Source organism: Anolis sagrei, chromosome 5 (genome assembly GCF_037176765.1).
Source record: "Anolis sagrei isolate rAnoSag1 chromosome 5, rAnoSag1.mat, whole genome shotgun sequence".
NCBI classification, from domain to species: domain Eukaryota; kingdom Metazoa; phylum Chordata; class Lepidosauria; order Squamata; family Dactyloidae; genus Anolis; species Anolis sagrei.
Window position 1 is genome coordinate 53,693,982 of NC_090025.1, and position 22,089 is coordinate 53,716,070.

Consider the following 22,089-nt stretch of genomic DNA (forward strand, 5'->3'; position numbering starts at 1 on the left):
TCAACATTATTTAGAGCCAGTAATGGGGACTGTGTAGACAACATAAAATTAAAGGCAGTATGAAGTGGCTAGATCAAATTTCTATACTTGGGCCGAAGAAAATGTAGCCTGTGGGTTGCATGTACCTCTCTTTCATGTCATCTTTAGAAGCTCACTCTACAGGTACATCGCAGCCACTTTCAAAAGCTTCTGAAAATCAGTATCATATAAATCCTCTTTGACCTTCTATTTCTTGCAGATCAATAGAATTTACGACTGGGAGAGGATAATTCTTCCAGTTGTGATTTTTCCTGGCATTGTGATGTCACTGATTTAATGGAACAATGAAGGTGAAGAAGAAGTGGATGGTGGCAGAACTGAATTTCACATATTAATGTGAGCAATACTGGTTTTATATTGATTATACGATTCTAATTTTCTCTGGAGTGTTTAATTACATTAACACAAAAAAATCCAGGTTATCGACAAATTCTTGACAAAAGAAAGAAGGCAACATTCCCATGAAACATATGCATACTGCGATAGATAGTAAACATTTCTTTAGAATTTAATAACAGGCTACTGAGTACAATAAGAGTGTGTTTTTGGTCTTTTGATTTCTTTTTAATAAAACAGTCTTAGACGTGTACAGAAATCTGAGGTCAGACTTTTAACTGGAAATAACTGAAAAGTCTCTGTAAAAGCATTTCTTTATGCAAGTTTTGCAACATTTAGAGTTTCAACTTTTGTCATATATTTCAGGGTTTTCTCCCAAAGTGAACAATATTTCTAAAAAGTTCTAAACACATTCCCCTTGAAATAAATTATGGGAAATCTGTTAGCATTGCAGGGATGGGAAGAATTGACAAAATATTTGAAAGTGGTCACAAATGCCTTTGTCAAGTGTTGAAAAACATTGAGGAAAACAGATATGAATCTTCACAGTTCAGGACTTATGCAATATTCTATGCAGAAAAAGTTATTTCATGAGTAGAAAATGTTGTAGACGAGGACACATTCTGTGCAAAAATTGCATGCCATTGATTTATGCATGGAGGGAAAGGCATTTTCTATCCAATCAGCAGCATTTCCTGCAAATAGAATAATGTTATACTGAAGAAATAATATTACTTATATATTTCCTGTACCAAAATGTTGTTTTTCGTAGGAAACAACCATGTGAAAAATGTGCATAAAATATGCCTAAGCTGTAAAGAGTCTTCAAAAACAGTAGTTTTCAAAGACATTTTCACAGCAATGAGGAAATTGCTAAAATGTTTTATTGCTTCCTTTCAGTAGAAAATTAGCAAGTTATACCTATCTATTACTAGTGTTAGAACAGGATCCATATTTAAGTGTATACAACTAAGATTGCATGGCAGCCTTTCTAGCTGCTGAAGACATCTACACTGAGGGACTGGAAGCTTGCTGAATGTCATGGTGTGAGAGGAAGAGGTGGATTACCAACAAATCAGGTGGAGGTTCCTTTTGTCAGTGGTGCACATGAAAGTTGCCGCTCCATCCATTAGTGTGCTGCAATCTTCTGTGTATTATTTTCAATAGGTAGTCGTAAGCAAGAATGGCGGAGAAATCAATTTGCAATATTCAAGTGGCACAAGCCTAAATCTAGATTGAAACTTTATTTTTCCAGAGTGAAACTTATCTTCTGAAGTGCTTTATGACTTCAAAATCCAGAGAATTAGGTATGATTGCTCCCTGATTATCTTTGTAAATCTCTATTTTAAAATGTTAGTTTCATTATTTGTTCAGATGATAGCACAATCATATTATAGTCTGCTCAATAGTAAATCCACTGAGTTTTAAAGAGGTTACTATTTGGCAAATGTGTATAGGATTGTTAAATAAAGTTTTGACTAATTTTGCATCAGGTAGAGTCCATGTGTTTTCTTCTTTCAGTGTTCATCCATTCATAGCATACTCCTTTACATGTTAACTTAGATCAGGGCTGAGAAGAACTGTGGAGATCTTGGTATTATTATATAAGATATCCAGCATTCTTCATCCAGGGCTCTATGAACATAGCCTGCCAGGATTTGCAGTTCAACAATATCTAGAAGACCTCAAATTTCCACCCCTGCTTTAGATGGAAACATTGTTGTCTTCAGTGGGGCTGTCTCACTCATTCATTGGGATCACTTTTGCCCCATGTGCATTAATGTAAGTGAGGAGAATTCTGGCCCTCCGTTCTACCACATCAATCAGTTTTTCAATGCCTTGGCGACCACCTTGGCTATCCCAAAATATTTTGTCAAGGAACAAAGACTGAAGAAGCTTTTCTCGCAAATGTTGGCTTTTCAGCACAGATATTGCTGAGTGGGGGAACCTGAAAGTCAACAGACAAACAAAAAATTGAAATAATTTTACTTAAATGTTATTAGATATTGTAGTTGAACAACTCCCTGTTTTTCTCAGTATCACTCTTCCATTGTGTGAATGAAATAATGACTGCTGGTTATTTCCAGGATCTGTCTTCCACTGACAGAACGATCCTCGTGGAAGACACCTCCTCCCAATCCCACAGTCTAGTGAGCCACCCCCACTCCACCTCACTGTATATCATATTTCCCCAAAAATAAGGCTGGGTTTTATATTAATTTTGCTCCAAAAGACATATTGGGGCTTACTTTCAGTGGATGTCTATTTTTTTTCATGGACAACAATCTACATTTATTCATTTATTCATGTAAAACACGAATTTATATTTATATTTATTCAAATACAGTGATGTTATCTTCTTTTGGAACATCGTCTTAATATTATGTCAATAATATTAATTATTTATATTTAGTTATAAATTTATATTGCTATTTTATAATGCAAGACATCTGTCATTTATTGCAGCAGATATACTATCAGCAAATTAATCCACCTGACTGATGCTCTTAACTAGGGCTTATGCTGGTGTTAAGGTTTCTATTATAAACATCCTGAAAAATCATGCTAGGACTTATTTTCCAGTTAGGTCTTACTTTCGGGAAAACAGGGTAGCATTTTCAAGAGCTATCTCCTCTGAAAATGCTATACAGTTGATAAGGAGAAGGTCTGCTTTCACTGTGTCTGAACATGGGTCCAACATGCTACTGGAACATGGCCAACTCAGTCAGTGAAAAGGCAGTTCCCCAAGAACATGCAAGGTAGGAGAAAATAAGAAGCAGAACTGACAGGAGCTATGAAATTTTTGGAATTTCCGAAGGCAAGAACTTTAACAGATAATCACATTGGATCCCATTTAGTAAAAAAAACCTGATATCCCCCACTGTGGAAGACTATAGATAGTATGGATCTGAAATAGATGTTGAAGGAAAAAAGAGTTTCTTCATTTGCTGGTATAGTATGGAACTTACTCATTTATGCCTTGTAACAATTTGAAATCCAGATTGTCTTCACTTCTGTCAAAGAAGCCTTTATTATCTATAAAAACCAAATGCCTTGGATCATCCTTCCTCTGGATAATATGTGTCAAAGCAATGTTATCCTGGTCATCACAATTTCCACTCAGTCCTTTCTCTACACAGGAATCCTCTTTACGTGGTTTGAACCCACAGCAGTTCTTATCCAAGCGGTGATATATCTGAAAATGAATATACATCATTCAGTAGAATGGAACACACCGTCATGTGAAAACAGCTATTCCATAAGATTACTTGAGTCACTGAAAACCATGTGAATGTGAAGTGTCACTAGTATAAATCATTCTTATAAGCTAAAATGTTGTTTTATTTTAATTAAAGGAGAAGAAATGTGGTATAGCGATCAAGACAATGCGTTCTATACCAAGTTTAGACTCCACCAGTAGGAATTGCCCCAATGAACTGTAGGCCCCAAAAAGGATTTTTTTTTTCCAACTTCTGGCAGGAAGTTCCTAGTCTACATGCCAATCCAGCTGTGTATTCCCTATGTGGCTAACCTGCTGCTGCTGAAAGCACAATGGAATGGTAGTCAATCTAGCCTCCCCCCCCCCCCCTATGAAACCTGGAATCAACTTGCAGACCATCAGAAAAATTGAGTTTCTGCTGAGATATTTTTTTTTTGCCTGAATCAATTCATGATTTCATTGCATTGTGGCCTCTAAAGCTCAAGTGGCTGCACTCCATTTTGGAAAAGATATAGTGAAGGCTGCATGGGTCTTTTGTGTGAGAATTACAGGTTGAATGTTCTTTATCCAGAAAACTAAAATGCTCCAAAACCATGTACACGGGTGGCTAAGTATCCCTTATCTGAATATCCAACATACTCCAACATCAAAAAATGTCACATGGGTTTTTGAGATAGTGACACCTTTGATTTCTGATGGATTAAGCTATATAAACGTTTTTTTCCAACACAACATTATTACAAGTATCATGTATAATATTATCTCCATGCTATGTGTCTAAGGTGCATGTGAAACATAAATAAATTTTGTGTTTGGACATGGGTTCCATCGCCAAAATGCATATGAAAATATTTTGTAATCTGAAAAAATCTGAAATCCAAAACATTTCTGGTCTCAAGCATTTTGAATAAGGGGTACTCAGTCTATACTAACTTTAGTGTCTTCAGGAGGTGGTGCAAGACAAAACAAAACACTTTTTGGATTTGATGATAAAGCTAGTGCTGTCAACCATCTGTGGGGTAGCAAATGTCCACAAAATGCAGTAAGATTGCGAGGCAGTCCATTATCAAAATATGGGTTACTAAAATTAATCTTGCATACCACCCATTCTATAGCATTGAGCCACAGCAGTTAAACTGATGTCCAATCACTATATTTCTGTAGTGTGGATACATATGGAATCTCTTTCGAAATTTGAGTATCCCTTTGCTTACCTGTAAAAGAAAATCCAGAAGTGTCATTTTGGACCACTCAAAATGGTGGATGCCAGTACATCCCCATTCTGCTTTGGGAACTTTGCCATTTTGCCAACACTGGTGCTTTAGCAGTTCCTTGTAAGCTCCCCAGTTTAGCTGCACCGAAGAATGGGTCTCACTGTCAGTCTGAGCCAAAGAAGGATCCCAAAGAATAATAGGACTTGGCTGATCACCTCATGAGAACAAAGAGAAAGAAGACCAAATAGAACCATGAGTATTATTAGGCAGAGCAATTAAGATTTACAGTCTTTGGTCTTTCTTCAGACATTGTCTAAAACCACAACACATGCTTATAAAAAGGCAGTTTAAAGATGCAGCAGGAAAAATTTAAAACCAAAAATGACTTTGCTTCCTCTTGGTGAATGTGGTCACACTCCACATCTAAAAGAAACTACCACATTTAAGTAACAATCCTGGACATTATAATTTACTTCAATGTCTAAAAGTAGCAGCTGCAAAGCAAAATGCTTAAAAGGAGCGCCAGTGCATGAGAAGATTTATTATACAGATTAAAAGTGGTTTGGCAGATCAGAACCTGGTATAAATCTCTGTAGCTCATTCAGTTTCAGCATAGCAATATTCATTTATGAAAGTGTCATCATTTAATGATATATGCATGATAGTGCAATAGATTCTGGCATCCAAAAAGTAGATTTATATTCTCATATTTATTGTAATTGTTTTTAAGAATGTATGGGAACATACTCGGGGGTATGTGAGTCTGGTCATGTAGAAAACACTGAACACGTGCTTCTTCATTGCATGTTCTACAGAGATCTTAGATCTAATCTCATTAGACCATGGCTTCTAAAATACCCAGGGCGCAGTGAAAAATATTATTCCACCTTGCTGCTTTTGGACTCTAACACTACAATAACTTACAGTGTTGCTAAGTTCTGTGCTGCTGCATTTAAAATAAGACAGATGATGATTGACTCCACAACGCAACACCTTGTTGGGAATGTAGTTAGAGCAACACGTTACAGCTGAAATGCTACTAGACTCGCAATGTGCCCCTCCCTTCCCCTTTAGTGCCCCTCCCCAGTGTTTTGACCCCTCCTTATCAATCTCTCCCCTCCCCCCTTCAGTTCCATACCTGTTAAAATATCCTGTGTTTTAAAATATGATCTTAAACTGTTTTCTAATCTACTTTTAAATAACTGCTTTAGTGGGGGGTTGTCCTTCCCCTCCCAGGGTGATTGTGCCCCGCTTTGTGCCGGTCAGTGACCGTAATAAAATTTTGTACTTGTACTCAGGGGTAACCATGGTGGCCTTACAGAAAAATTAAAAATTCATTCAAAATCCACAAAAGAGTGAAAACCTTGTTGGCCAACCAGAATGCACAAAACACAGCCTAGAAACTTATGTCACTAGCTTGTTCATCAGGGAAAATGTGTTTAAAAACCATACAGGAAAAGAAAAATTACAGCGTTGGAGTCACGGGTCTACATTTTGTATCAGATTCTATTTGTGTTGCAGTTTAGTTACGATCTCTTCACGCGGTCCTTTCAGGGCATGCCACTGCACTGCAAAAGGAAAGGTGTGCACAGAGTAGCTCGCAGCGCCTCACATGCCCTCCCTCCTCTCCACATCACATGGTGGGAATGGGACAGGGTGTCCCTCTAAACACCCTGTCCCCATCAGAGTGCAGAAAAGGCAGCGATGCGTGGCAACACACATTGCCCTGCTGCCCTTTCTGCCATCACACGGCAGAAAGGGGAGGAAAGTGTGGGTAGCTCTATGGAGCTACCCAAACAACACTTTCCTCCCCATAGTGAAGAAGAAAGTGCCTTTTGGTGTTTCCCCTCCACGATAAGAGGAATACGAGTGGGGCCTGTCATGTTTCATGTGATGGCATACTGCAGCCCCATCCAAGCCACCCATAAAAGCAAAAATACCTCATGTGAAGAGGTCCTTGGTTTGAACAGATCTCAATGCAGGTAAAAGACATTGCTCTCTTGGTCATGTGTAAACCAAGACAAAGGACAGGAAAATGCAACCTCCATTAAAAGCACTAAATTAACTCCTCTTAGGATCCAAGGCATCTATGTCTTTTGTGAAGCCACAGGTCTGCTTCTTAGGCAGATACTGAATTTGGTCAAAACCGGGGAATCCTAAACAAAAGGAAATTAAAGATTATTAAAGAAATTAAAGAACATAACTCTCTGAGGTTTCGAACTCCAGCAAACATAAAAGTTTGTGTTTTTTTGGAATATAATTGGCTGAGATTTACCTATACAGCACCTTAAGATTTTTTTCCAGATGTAAAAGTGTAGAGAGTACTTGAGAAATTCAATGTTCTATACCTAAGAATTAGGCCTTTGCAAGTATGAATTTTTTATTTCACTTTTATTTTGGAAGAGATGAGATATTACTTCTCCAAGACAACAGAGAAATGACAGCAGTAGACACCTTTGTTATCTTGTCTTCATACCTATATTGAAGCTTTCTAGTTCTTTGTTTTAAATCTAGAAAATGTGGTTTCATGAAAGATCTAATTTAGTGATAAAATCTCTCACCATTATTTTATACTCATACCAGCAGATCTTTGTTCAACCAAGACACACAATTTGGCTTCTTGTCCTGTCAAAGTCACAAGGTAGATTTTCCCTGTTTTCTTTAAATCAAAAGTATTTGACTTCCTTATTCCTGTTCTCAAGACATGTATTTCTTCTTGTCAACCAAAATTTGGTTTTTCCTATGATGGGCTTTCTGTTTTCTTCTACCATCCTGACTTCCTCTCATGAGATCAGAAAGGTGGAGAGGTGAGAAAGAACACTCATTTTGAATAGACATGAAAACTTAGAACTTGGAAAGAACAAAATGGAGATCATGGGAAGCACAGGAAACATATGTGATTCACAGGAAATAAGACATAACAAAAATCAATCACTCCAAAGAATGCTATCTTCAATCTTTTTCAACAAAGACATTGCATCTGCAATGGATAAACCATGTCCAAGCAAGCATGGAAGTGGGCAAGCTTTGAAATGTTTAGCATAACTTTGCAAATAACTGCAGATCCTCTGCTTTCACAGGGGGTAGGAATGCAGTGGAAAGTAGGGGAGAAACATGAATTAAAAATACTAGGATTTTTTTAAAACCCAAGATAACATCTCTCTTAAGAATCTGTAGGTTTTTCTGTGCAGAAGTTGACCATAGAGTCATACTAGAGGACCTAGAAATGTCTACAAAGGACACTAATTAAATCTGCAAAAGATCAAATCCACTTAAATTAAACTCACATATGTGAAGGACTAATTGTAGAACAGATCTAAAAACTTTCTGTTGTGACTTTTTTCTCTAAAGGTCTCACATAAATCTGAAGATATATTTTCTAAGAGTTGACTGGCATCTATATTATAATGTAAATCAAGCAAACTAACAGAATGAATAACAGAAATTGTATACTAAAAAGATATGACACCTTGTATGGGAGAATCCGGCAACTAATCTGGGGCACTTTCAGACAGCACTAAATCATGGGTTTTAGTGAGGGGCAAAAAATCCCAGGACTTCAAGAGAGGTCCACATAAAAACCTGTTGGTCCCAGGATTTCTGCCTCTGTTGTCCAGATTTAAAGGCTCCCAAGATGGCTGCCACTGGACTTCTGCTGGAAACTGGCCGTTTTTAAAAAAACCATGAGATGCAGATATGCTGAGACTCAGTTGTGGGGATCACTATAAAAGTTCAGTTCTATGTGCAGACCAGAGAAATTGTGCCCTCCACACATTTTATAAAGTTTATGGCACACAAACAAAGTTTTTGCCTTCTACTCAAGTGTCACCTTTTTAGGAACCGACCAATCAGGAACAAGCATCTAAACCTGAGAAAAACCCAGATTTAAAAAAAATCCCATGATTTCTGACATGTGAAGATCCGGATATTCAGTTCAAAACCACAATATTCCCATCTCTGGAAATCTCATGTTTTTTGCCTTTTATAGCGATTGCTTCTGTGATTACGGGGAACAGCATCTGGCCACCCTCCTGCTTGCTGCGGAAGCTGCTAGGATAAAGGTACTGTTTAGATGGGTCTTCAGTCCCGTTCTCTACTTCAAAGATTGTTAAATATTGAAAAAATGAGTACCACACTTAAAACACAATGTATCCCTATGTCCTGATCAATAACAGAGTGGTGTTATTGAACATGATACTCCCCTAAATGATTTATAGTTCTCCCAAGGGTGCAGAATAAATATATAATTTCCTGCTTATTTTTTTAAAGGACCTTTTCTGGACTTCTGCAATTGCAAAGAATAAGGATATTGGGAATGAACCATCAGCAGCGGCTTTCTCACAAAGACTTCATCGTTTCAACCCTCTAATAAAATGAACGTTTTTATTCTAACGTTCTATTTACCTTGTATCTTTTCATATATTATATCAATCCTTATATACAAAATGTATCTACTTCTTGTCAAAATGTAGCAAGGCAGAACCCAGAGGTCCTCACCTTTTGTAACCCCACTGAGACATTTCCGGACAGAAAGGGGTGGGTGAATCCCATCGACTGTTCCCAGCCAGGTTAGTCATCATAATCCACTTTGTGTGTGTATGTGTGTAAAAAGATAGTTTCTGTGTCAGACCAGATAAGCCAACCAATATTTGTTTAGCTAAATGGTCAATTTGGGCTGATAGAGTACACACCAAAGAGTATGCACATTTGATCCCTTGATTGCTGGGATCATCCCCATAACCAAGTCTCCTGGAAGTCACACCTTTGTTAAAGTTCAGAACTGGACTGTTGAGTCAATCAAAGACTCATTATCATCTCTTTGACCATGGTATCCATAAGATATACCCCCTCCAGGGGACATCCCAACAGCGAATTAAGTCCCAGGCCAGAAAATCCCAGACTAACATTTCCCCGTCCAGAGGTGGTGACATCAGCAGCACACTCATCCAATCAGGGCAAAGATCCAGACTGGCCCTCTTTCAGCCAATCAGGGAGGGAAGAGCTATCTTGTGAGTCTGAAAACCAGGAATAGACTGGAGGTTCTATTAGTCTACAGTCCACCTGGCTGCCTAACAGACTCTCTGGCCGAGCTCATGGAACTGGTCTCAGAGGTGTTGTCGGAGTCACCCAAACTTTTGTTTCTGGGTGACTTCAACATAGCACTGGAGACTGGTTTGTCAGGTGCAGCCAGAGGCGGCCCTAGGTAATTTTCAACGGTAAGCAAACAGTATTTTGGCGCCCTCCCCCCCACCAATCATTGATATATATTTTCTGTTTGTCGTGGGAGTTCTGTGTGCCATATTTAGTTCAATTCCATTATTGGTGGAGTTCAGAATGCTCTTTGATTGTAGGTGAACTATACATCCCAGCAACTACACTTGCCGCACTTGCTCCCTTGCCTAGCTCGCTTTGGGTCCGGAGGCGTGCCTGGAGACCCTGGCGTGTGCACCAAAAGTGACCTCTTCTCCTGACTTTCTCCTCAGCCATTGGGACCAAGAGAGAACAAGAGAGAGAGACAGAGGTGGAGATGCCCACCCTTCCTGAAGGTAGGCGCAAAAACAAAGGAGGGAGCGGAGGTGGGAGATACCTCCAGCCGGAGTGGCTCTCTCTCTCTCTTTGGGAAGAGGATCGCCTGGCAGTGAGGCAAGAAAGCCGAGGCTCCCCCCGGACTGCTAGGGCTGTTGTGAGCTGAGGGGACGCTCCTCAAGTGGCAATCGAGGGGCATTTACAGAGGCGCCTCTGCGCCCCTGGCAAAAAAAGTGTTCTGCGACCGCTTACTTCGCATAATGGACGAGCCGCCCCTGGGTGCAGCTCAGGAGTTCATAGTATCCATGATAAACATGGGGCTATTCCAATTGGTTTCTGGACCAATGCATTTGGCAGGTCATATCCTTAATGCGATTTTCAACTTGGAACATGCAGATAAGTGGAGGGATGTGATCAATACCTCCAAGTTGTCATAGACAGATCCCTATCTAGTCAGGGCTAGTATCACAGCTACAACCTACCCCTGCAGAGGTGGGGGACCTATTAAAGTGATCTGCCCGCAAAGGCTAATGGATCCTCTGAGATTCCAGGAGGCCTTAGAGGGTTCTCTGACTGACTGATGACTCCCAAACATCCTCTCCGACCCATGACAAAACAGGCTACCTGTTATACAGATACCTCCATGAAGGATGACAGCTTGAATGCAGATTGCAGAAAACGTGACCTTTATGCAACAAGATATGGTATAGAGGGCACCTTTGCTCCTATAAGGTGACAATACTTGCAGAGAAGAAAGCTTTCTTCTCTGCAAGCATTGCACCTGCAGATTCACTGTTTCACTATTATAAGACCATCCCTAAGCATCTTGGAATACATCTTGCAATGAATCCCTATCATAAAGTTGTCATAAGTTATGGTCAATATGGAGTTACCCAACAACTTCCTGCTTAAGCCTTTCTAACAGATCTCTATCAGAGATTTAGAGATTGACAGTCCTCCAAATCAGAACCTCAATCCATGGCTGATATCAAATGAGAGACTCCCTCCTGGGCACACAGAAGACTGGACAACTTGGAAGGCACTGAACAGGCTATGTTCTGGCACCACAAGATGCAGAGCCAACCTTAAGAAATGGGGCTACAAAGTGGAATCCACAACATGCGAATGTGAAAAAGAGCAAACGACAGGCCACCTATTGCAATGCAGTCTGAGCCCTGCCACATGCACAATGGAGGACCTCCTTATAGCAACACCAGAGGCACTCCAAGTGGCCAGCTTCTGGTCAAAGGACATTTAACATAATACCTAGTTTTAAAACTGTTGTTGTTTTTAAATACATGTTAACTGTACCATCAATTGGTCAAAGGACATTTAATATAATGCCAAGTTTTCAATTTTATTTATTTATTTATTTATTTAAAAATTACAATACAACTGTATCCTTGGTTCGCTCCTGATATGATAAATAAAAATAGTCCTTCAAATTAGCCAAACTACTTGGTACCCTAAGAGCAAAAGGAAGACAGCTCAGTTACCTGCTATTTTGGAATGCCCTAGATTAAGGAAGAATATAAAGTGTTATTATTGCTGTTTTAGGACTGCCTGTTCCACATGGAATACAGAAACTCTATCACCACCATCTGATCTCCTGTCTGTGCAACACTTGGTTTCTAACAGCTACAGTTAATAGTATTTCTCTCATTTATTACAATGATGCTTCCTCCTGGACCTTGTCTTATAGGAGATTAATCAAGAACATCTTTTCATGCAACTTCCTTCAGAAACTCTTTGGGAATTGTTGCCAAAATAAAACCATTACAAAGGGTCTTTTTGGGGTGTGTGTGATAATGCAGAGTTAGCATTAAGCACCTTGCAGGCTGTAGCTTGATGATAAACACAACATTTATACCATACCAGCTATTTTTGCTTATGATGGTTCCTGTCTCCATAGCAACAGTGTGCCTTGCCTGCACTAATGCACCCACCAGATTTGCTAATATTAGAACTGCAAGTTTGGTATATTTTGCTACAGAGATCTAGCTTGTTTGGAACAAATTACTTTAGAGGACTCCTGTCTGGTTTTCGCAAGCAATTTCATTCTGTTCCAAAATCATGTTCTCGTCTGCAACTTCTTTTGCCTGGTTCTTCAAATCCCAGTTTATGAAACACAGACCAGAAAATCTCTAAATGATTCAGAAACTTAAGCTGTGCTCAGAGAACATATGCATGCACATGGCAACAATGGCAATGCGTCAGTCAGGTTTTAGGAGCAGCAAAAACAAACTAAAAAGGCATAATGAACCAAAAGGCAATTGCCCAATTTCCATAAAATTGTTATCTTGCGTGTATGAAATGTAAGTCTATAACAAATGCCATGGTTGGTCAAACCAAAGGTTCTAGTCCACATTTTGCAAACATAATTTGCTGACCAGGTGTTCAGCCAACATGTGTATAGTATGACCCTCATATACATGGGGGATACATTCCTGAACATATTGTGGTGATGTGAAACTGCAGATAATAGCAAAATCAACTGAAATGACGAATTTCTGATGGAAGCTTATAGTAGAGTTGCATTAGAGAAATTGCTGCACTAGTGGAGTTTGGGGAAAATAGACCTTGACATTTGGGAGTTGTAGTTGCTTCGATTTTTTAGTTCACCTACAATCAAAGAGCACTCTGAACCCAGTCTGCAATAGATGTGCACCAAACTTGGACACTACCAATGTCTCACTCACTGTCACCCATTCTTTTGTTTCCATATGAATATCTATATTAAGACATGTGAGGAGACATAACAGCAGATGCAAGCTGTATATTGTACTGCTCCCATGAATAAACAAAAGCTCTCCAAGAATTTTTCCCTGCCACAATATTCTTTATACCTCTGATCGTACACTAAGATATGAGACCAAGCTGTGAGCAAAACAGCTGAATCTGCAATAAACCAAAAGGATGAATGGCTCAGAAAGAAGGAGTTTCCTCTTTGCCCTTTAGCCATAGTGATGCAATTAGTTTTAAGTCTGAGGAAAAGAATGTGATAAATGTGTTGCCTGTTTGTTATCTGCTGTTGCTCGTGGCCTCTTTCTTTAAAAGCAGCAGTTTGGATTGTGCTTATCAGCATGTGGAGATCACTAGAGTAACATGGTCAGTGGGATCACTAGAGATTTTCCTTCTGTCAGTGCCAAGTTCCCAGCCTCTGTTAGTACAAGGCCAATTAAGAGTGAGCAAACACAATGAGACTCAAAGTCAGATGCTCTTTCATGCTAAGTACACTTGAGATGTAGGCAACCCCCAAATTTGAGCACATGCTTTTGCTAGTGTTGTACAATGACTAAGCTGCACAGATGTAGCTCTTTGGAGAATAATAAGAGTTCCTCAAGAGCTGCGGAGGACTTGATTGGAAGTGGGCAATGTGTTTTGAGAGAGCTGAAGATGATTTGAGCTGCACTGAACCAGGGTGGAGGGAGGCATGCTACAAAAACCTGTAGTTGAGATAATGGAAGTTAAACAGCTGTGTTTTCTGAATAATGCAGAGAATTAAGAGAAAATGGCTATTTTATCACTGTAATCTGATTTTTTTTTCATATCAGGAGTGACTTGAGAAACTGCAAGTCACTTCTGGTGTGGGAGAATTGGCAGTCTGCAAGGACATTGCCCAGGGGATGCCCGGGTGTTTTACCACCCTGTGGCCGGCTTCTCTCATGTCCCCACATGGGAAGCTGGAGCTGGAAAATGGGAGATCACCCTGCTCTCCAGATTCAAACTGCTGACCTTTCAGTCAGCAGTTCTGCCAGCACAAGGGATTAACCCATTGCACCATAGGCAGGTCCACTATAATGTGATGACAAGCAGGAAACCATCTATATACCCCTGATAATTTGTTTATTAAGTAGTATAGTTGTCATTAGTGGTTAATGTGTATCCCTATTATTTTATTATTATTGTTACATGTAATTTACCATAAATATAGTTTTGTAATATCTAATTTTTTTAAAAAAAACAAAAACTAGAAAGCACATTTCACCAAGCATTATTATAGAGTAAGATAAACTAGTTGCGCACCCAAGTCCGAATTATACCACTATGTCTACACTCTGAAAAATGTAAATAGCTTAAAACATTATCACAAAGGCCCGCTGATTCGCCACACATCAGGGTGGTCCGCGAGGCCTTACAGGTACGTTATTTAAACTGTTATGTTTATTCATATCATGATCTGATCACCATGGTCAATATATCCCATATGCATGGGGCTATTGGCATAATGATACAAAAGGTTTGCTAGGGTAGATCCTCACCCCCCCCCATTCAAATCAAACTCACCCCCCCCCCCCCCCGAATCAAACTCAGCACCCCTGAATCAAAATCCTGGCTACGGGCCTGCCACACATGATGGTGAATCCATATGCTCCCAGCAGAGGGTGTGGAGAAGTTGTCGCTCTGCGCCCTGCATCATGCAACTTGCCTCGGACCCAATCACATGGAGGGAAGCATGGTCACCCAGCTTTCCCCCATAGCTGGTAAGGCAACACAGGAAGGATCCGCTATTGCTGCTGTAGTGGCATATGCTGCTTGCTCTTTTGGACAGAGCCCATCTAGAAGTACCTGTGAGTCATGTAATGGACTCCATCCTGAAAGGGAAGAACAATTACATAGGACAGGCCAAGTAACCCACCTGATGAGGTTGTCAGATCCAGCTTAGATCTTGAATATGGAAAACATTTACAAACGTTTATGCTGGCTCCTTGACTTTTATCTATTTTCCCCTCTCACAAACCCCTGCAAACACACACACACTTGACATGGTGTACCCTATATCAGTGCAACTCAGTGTGCCTGTCCATGGAGAATTTTGATGAAAGAAAAAGTCAATTTCACTCTGTTGGTACAAATATAATTCTGGTCCTTGGCAAGGAAGCTGAGAAGTATTAGCTTATGTTGTTCCAAAGGGACTTTAGCACCTTTAGACTGGTTTCCTAGGGACACCAAAAATGTAGTTAGAAGAAAGGTGCAGGGAAGACTCACTGCAGAGTTCTCTAATTCTTTGGACCCTACATGTTGTCTGACTTCCAGATCCTTCCTCTGAATAGCTGCATGACTCAGATCTTCTCTGAAAAACATTTTTATCCACCATGTGAGTTGCTTGTTTTACTGGCTGATAAAATAACCTTTGTTCAATGAAGCATATATTTTAGGCCATATAATTATAGACTCCTGTGACAGTATCAGGCACATGTGCATTCTTATTTTGATTTCACCCACTTTTATTCCATTGTTGCAAATCAAGAAATTTCCCACACATTTAGACTCAAAACACGTGCATACCCTGGAGTCATTTTTCTCCTCTCTGGTTGTTTATTTCAAAATATTTCCCTTACAAAGGAATGGTTTAGTTCAAGGAAGGCAACATCTTTTGTCCTCTAATGAGCTTGCTTTAAATCCCTTTATCTTCTGTCTTTAGATATACTAGAAATAGTTAGTTTTAATCCATTTTAAATGTATGGATAGTGTAAATTAATTTTAGCCACAACTCTGTGTATGTATTTACTTATGTCTTTGCATGTGTCTTTATCACCTTGAGACTCACTTTCAGGGGAAATATGGAAAATAAATTGGTAAATAGTAAGATATTCTAGTTTTGTGAAATAATTAGATAAGTATTCCCATGCAAACACTGCTGTCATCCACATTCTGCACAGTTGGCGGGTGTGATGTGGCGTTGTGGCCCAGTATGTCTGGAGACCACTGAATTGGGAGAAAACTATCTTAAAATTTCAGACCAGGATTGGAAAGAAGTGGATTCCAAACACTTTTGATACCTTCAGATAATTTCACGTATTAACTCTCAGTATAACCATACTTCAAAGGATTATTATAGGAATGAAATGGAGGGAGTACTTGTACAACACTCTGAAATAGCATAAACTTGGAATAAACAATGAATGTGAACACCTAGTCATGTCAGGAGCAACTTGAGAAACTGCAAGTCATGTCTGGTGTGAAAGAATTGGCTATCTGCAAGGATGCCAGTATGTTTTGATGTTTTATCATCCTTGTGAGAGGCTTCTCTCATGTCCCCACATGGGGAGCTGGAGCTGACAGAGGGAGTTCATCCACATTCTCCCTGGATTCCAACCTTCGACCTGTTGGTCTTCAGTTCTGCCAGCACAGGATTTAACCCATTGCGCCACTGGGGCTCCACCTAGGACTGTATCCATAGAGTGTTGAAGCTAGGTCTTCTTTACAATTTAAAAGTATTCACATTTCTAAAGTATTTGAATCCAATAGTCAAAGACACAATATTTCCACAAGAGAGTGAAAACATGGCTTTTTAACCAAGCCTTTAAAGAACTAGTGCAATAGTTAGACTTGGAACATTGTGCAATGACCATTGGAGCGGCCCGGATTATGCTAGTGGATTACGTGTTTAACTCTTAATGTATTGTTTTAAATGTTTTAATTGCTTTAATGTACTTTTCAATCGTATTTTAATGTTTATTTAAGTGTACATTGTGTTTTAGGGCATCAAACTGTTGCCTGTATTTAAAGCCGCCTTGAATCCCGTCCGGGGTGAGAAAGGTGGGGATAGAAATGTCATAAATAAATAAATAAATAAATAAATAAATAAATAGATAGGCTTCCTCTTGGTATAACTAATCTTTCAATTTGGAATGTCTATGTATATATCATATAGAACTCTTCCATTTCACATTTTTCATCACTTCGCCATATGTGTTGGAAACCCCCTGAGTCCTTTTGGGGGGATAGGGCAGTCTATAAATAAATATGATGATGATGATGATGATTATTATTGTTATTATTACAGAAACCATAACAGTATAAAACACATTTGTTGAATATGACTAGTGAATTCAAGAGCTTTGTTTCACACTTATGTATTGTCTCAAGTAAATTAAATTAGCTATTCTGGATTGATTTACGGAATGTCCTCCTGCTAAATTATGCAAGACAAACATAAACAGATGGAAAGAGAGCATTTTTCTGACACATAAATCTTTGAACTTCGGGTACCTGCAGGATAAAATGCTGTTTCCCAACGAAATCTTTAATCTCACATCTATTAAGAGGCAAAGTCCGCTGTATCCTCCAAAGAAATTGTTATAAAATTGCAGCCTTGGTTTGTTGCTTTAAAAAAAATGATCCCATTTCACCATTGAGGTGTGCATTAGTCAACTATATGTGATCAATGACTAAAGGACCAGGCTGTGGCACAGCTGGTTAGTAGCCAGCTGCATTAAATCACTACTGACCGAGAGATCATGAGTTCAAAGCCAGCCTGGGTCAGAGTAAGCTCCCGAACATTAATAGTCTAGCTTGCTGTTGACATATGCAGCCTGAAAGACATTTGCATCTGTCAAGTAGGAAATTTAGGTACCACTTTATGTGGGGAGGCTAATTTAACTAATTTATGATGCCATAAAACCTTCCAGCAGCACGCAGAAGAATGAGAAAGTACTCCATCAAAGACTCAGTGTCACAAGTGGATGATGAAGCGGCAGCTCCCCCTGTGACCGGAATTGAGCATACCCTCATGAAGCTGAAAAAGCTGGAATGTTAAATGCATCTGTGTCTGTCTGTATATGTTGTATGTCTAAATTGCATTGAATGTTTGCCATGTATATGTGCATTGTAATCCACCCTGAGCCCCCTGCAGGGTGAGAAGAGTGGAATATAAATACTGTAAATGAATGAATGAATGAATGAATAAATAAATAAATAAATAAACACAGACAATCACAGTGTCAGAATATGCAAAATTATTAAGGCCTATGGGATCATCATAAAATCACCCATTCATTTCAATGGGGCATATGCCAAGTACTCCATCTAGTATTGGTGGCTAATATAGAGGATTTGGGATCCAAAGCATTGCCAGCATAAGCCACTTCCTATAGTTGTTTCACATTCTGATCTCCAATATGGCTAAGAAACAAACTGGAAAGAAGGAACCAAAAAAGAAAACTGGCTATTTTCTCCTTCTCATCACCTAGCAACAGTTCTCTATATCTTTGAAACATCACCAATTATAGAGAATGAGAAAATGAAAAAGGCTGAGTTGTCCTTCTTTCTCCCTGACAATTGAAATCTATAGCGCCGACTGAAATAAACTCTTCCTAAGGCTTGGCAAAAGAACCATTGACAACGAGCCTGCAGTTAGATATTATGTGTGTCCAAACCACCCAGGATTCCTAAACCAAATGACCTCACTTCTAATACCTCTGCAGCAAGAAACACTTTCCTAAAAATAAAGTATGGGTAATGTGTCTTCCATGTTCTGGTAGACCAAATAATTCTCAGTAGCAAGCAAAACATTATCAGCTAGTTCTAGACATCAAACTTGTATTGCACTGTTACTATGTGCTGCCAGTTTATGGAGTGTTGATAAACCAGAGAAGCTGTTATGTCTGCTTTCTAAACTCTACTAAGAGTAGAGTTTTTACAGTAATGTAATAATAATAATAATATTAATTATTATTATTATTATTATTATTATTTTATTGATTAGCTTTAGGCCATATCATAATACCAAACCAAACAACAAGGCTTGATAAGACTTGATTGCACTCAATGTAAGTTAAAATAAGACACTTATAACAATACAGTAAATAAATATGCTAAGATATGATAAAACTGATAAAACTGAGTATATACATCATGTTTCCTTATCACCCCTACAACTGACCCCAATCAGCCCCACATATGTGGTTCTCAAGCGTATTGTTTTGTTTAAATACAGAACTGTTTTATATGTCATTTTTGGGTCTTGGCCACACATAAAATATGTTGTTCTGATGTGAGATTCCCAATACATTGTCCTTTGGATATATGGACCAAGGTAGAAGTCTCTCACCTTCTGATACAATTTACAATCAAATAATATGTGTGTTATATCCTCAATTTCATGTGCTCCGCAGATACAAATCCATTCATTATAAGATATGCTGTTAAATCTTCCATATCTGACCATTGTATCAAGCTGATCAAATCCAGCTTGAGTGAATACCTCCCTAAAATATTTTGGCATTTGCATTTTAGGATAGTTGGCAATTTGGAAGGTATTTTTGTAATGCAATAAAAAAAGTTTCTTGTCTGTTCCAGAAAAAGAAAGGTTCTTAGAGACCAATGCATGCCAATACTGTATTTTGTAAAAGGAATAATTGTGTGATTGCATTAAGAGGTAAGAGGAAAACAGAACTTTACATTGGAAAGTACTTTAGTAGTGATTTATTAAAATCCAATACAGCCTTTTTCCAGATTATAGCACATTACTTATTGGCTATACTTGTGGTCTCTTCCAATTCTATGATTAACAGGTTAATACAGCAGCGATATATCAAAGTGCATTTTCATTTCATTTTTGAATTTACAAAGTGAAATGCTCAGTTCTACTAAGGCTAAACTCAAAACACAAAACCAACTGAACATCAAATGCTAATCAATGTGGTCAGCTGAAACATTCACACCTAGCTCTAGCAGACAAGAGTCCTATGTCCCACCCTGGTCATTCCACAGATATATAAACCTTTTTTCCTAGTTCCAACAAACCTCACTACCTCTGAGGATGCTTGCCATAGATGCAGGCGAAATGCCAGGAGAGAATGCTTCTAGAACATGGCCATACAGCCCGAAAAACCTACAACAACCCAACTGAACATTTTTGCTTCACAACCTCAATTCACGTCATTGATTTATCTTGAACTCATGCAGACATTATTGTAGAAATGAATGGAGACCGCCTAGCTAAAGTATTTGGTCACTTGGCAGAACATTTCCTGGACAGAAAACTAAGCCCAAGCCATCTGCACACAATCTTGACAGGGCATGTTCTCCATCAGATTTTTCTGACTATACTGGCTTGTACATTCCACCAACCTAGCAGTTCGAAAACATGCAAATGTGAGTAGATCAATAGATACTGCTCCTGCAGGAAGGTAATTGCTCTCTATGCAGTCATGTTGGTCACATGACCTTGGGGGTGTCTAATGACAACTCTGGCTCTTTGGCTTAGAAATTGATATGAGCACCAATGCCCAGAGTCGGACACGACTAGACTTAATGTCAGGGGAAAACCTTTACCTTTACATTACCTGCAATTCAAAAGCATAACTTTTCCAGGTTTTCTAGTTTAAGGAACCCATCGCATTCCAAATTCTCCTTCTTACAACTGTGCACAATTTTATATTAGCTATGGATCATATTAACATCTAGAAAATAGAGTATTTTTACACTCATACCTAAACATACCCAGAGTATTGATTAATTTGTGAAAGAACAAATAAATGGAAATCTAAAATAGTATTAATCTAAAGAATTCCCTTTTTATCATGCTTTCAATTCTGGCTGTCCTACAGAGAGGTGTAGAAATATGCCCTAGTTCATCAGCACTTTGAGAAATAATTACCTTGTATGAATTCTGATTTTCGGCTTACTGTAGGCAAAGTCCGGTTCAGCCCCAGGATCCTGTCCAAATGGAAGGCAAACACTTCACTCATGTCAAAAGGCCTCTTGATAAGCCCGCAGCGTCCCTGGCTGCAAGTGGTGCTTTTGGTTGCCTGGTCCACAGCAGTAGTCTTTCGAAATATTACAAGTACCCCATGTTGAAAAGGTGCCTCTTGGACCCTTTCTATTTTGGAATCTGCCAGAAGATGCATTTGTGAGATGTCTTCCTTGCTGAACCAAGGTGGTGGGCTCTCGCTATATATCCTGATATTACTCTCCTGAGCACTAGATTGAACATACCCATTTCTTACCATCATTGCAGCTCTCCGGTGTGCCTTATTATTTCTTGGCACCTCTTTCCCTTTGTAGTCTTCCCTGTGTTGTTGTCTGTTTTTTTCTGGAATGGCTGTTCTTCCATTGTTCCTGAAATCACTTGTCTCATGGAATGACTTTTGGATGAAGATTTTCTCCTGCCTTGTGCCAATAAGTGGATTTCCAAAGTGCATAGATACAACTTGCTTCTTCCTTCGCTTAGGCTTCACTGTGCCTCTGATGTTGGCCGGTTTGCTGCGCTTGGAGCGCAGGGTGATGTACACTACATTAGGCAGTGCTGAAGTGTCATTTGCCCCCACGGTGGACCTTTCCAAGTCAGGAAGCAAGAAGGTACCATCCAACGGGATTTCGAGGGAAAGGCTCTGGTCAGCGGCTTGCACATTCCGGATGTTTGCTTTCAGAGGTCTCCCTCTGTGCTGTGGTCCAATATGGCCTACTTGGCTGACAAGGAAACCCAAATAGATCACAAAGGCTGTGCCCAAAAGCAAATTCCTTCTGGTCCTTGGGCATCGACCACTACAGATTCTCAGCAGCCGAGGCAGACGCAGAGAGAAAACAAGCCAGTTTATGATTTGGCATGTCTGATCCAGGAAGCTCATTTCTCCAATGAATCCACATGATGAAATAGTTTTAAGAGTCCACTAGTTGCCGGCTAGGGTGGTGATGATGCATGCCTTCTAAGTGACCAGATTTCTCCTCCTCCTTTTCCAGCTGTGTGTGTGTGTGTGTGTGTGTGCGTGTGCACACTGGAAATGCCCTAGGAATGTGAACGTTCAGACCTAATGAACATGACAGGCACTCCTGACAAGCTATTAAAATCTTATCGGCCACCTCTGAGGGTGTGATTTTGTTTCGATGAATGAATGGAGTCGGCTGTGTAAACAAAGTTAACTGAGTCACAGTATGAAAAGTCTGGGAGTCCCTTCTGGGCTGGTGCACTCCTACAGGACAGAGAAATACCATTTAATAGTCATCATCAGCGGCACAGTTATTTTT

General features: G+C 39.4%; 1 protein-coding gene across 1 annotated transcript; it reads right to left on the bottom strand.

The window, feature by feature from the left end:
• Positions 1 to 524: 524 nt before the first annotated feature.
• GASK1B (golgi associated kinase 1B) lies at positions 525 to 21,965 on the bottom strand. Its single transcript, XM_060778782.2, has 4 exons — positions 20,723 to 21,965; positions 4,810 to 5,024; positions 3,345 to 3,571; positions 525 to 2,323 (listed from the first exon to the last, which is right to left on the bottom strand). The coding sequence occupies exons 1-4, from the start codon at positions 21,690 to 21,692 to the stop codon at positions 2,116 to 2,118; spliced, it is 1,620 nt and encodes a 539-aa protein (XP_060634765.2). The 5' UTR covers positions 21,693 to 21,965; the 3' UTR covers positions 525 to 2,115.
• Positions 21,966 to 22,089: the final 124 nt, after the last annotated feature.

What these genes read in the sequence shown, in the direction of transcription:
- GASK1B (XM_060778782.2), bottom strand. Translation starts at nt 21,692, where the DNA reads ATGAGCTTCCTGGATCAGACATGCCAAATCATAAACTGGCTTGTTTTC. An exon ending in TTCTGGATTTTCTTTTACAG is followed by an intron (nt 3,572 to 4,809) that starts GTAAGCAAAGGG and finishes ATTCATTTTCAG; the next exon opens with ATATATCACCGCTTGGATAA. An exon ending in TTGTTACAAGGCATAAATGA is followed by an intron (nt 2,324 to 3,344) that starts GTAAGTTCCATA and finishes GTTGACTTTCAG; the next exon opens with GTTCCCCCACTCAGCAATAT.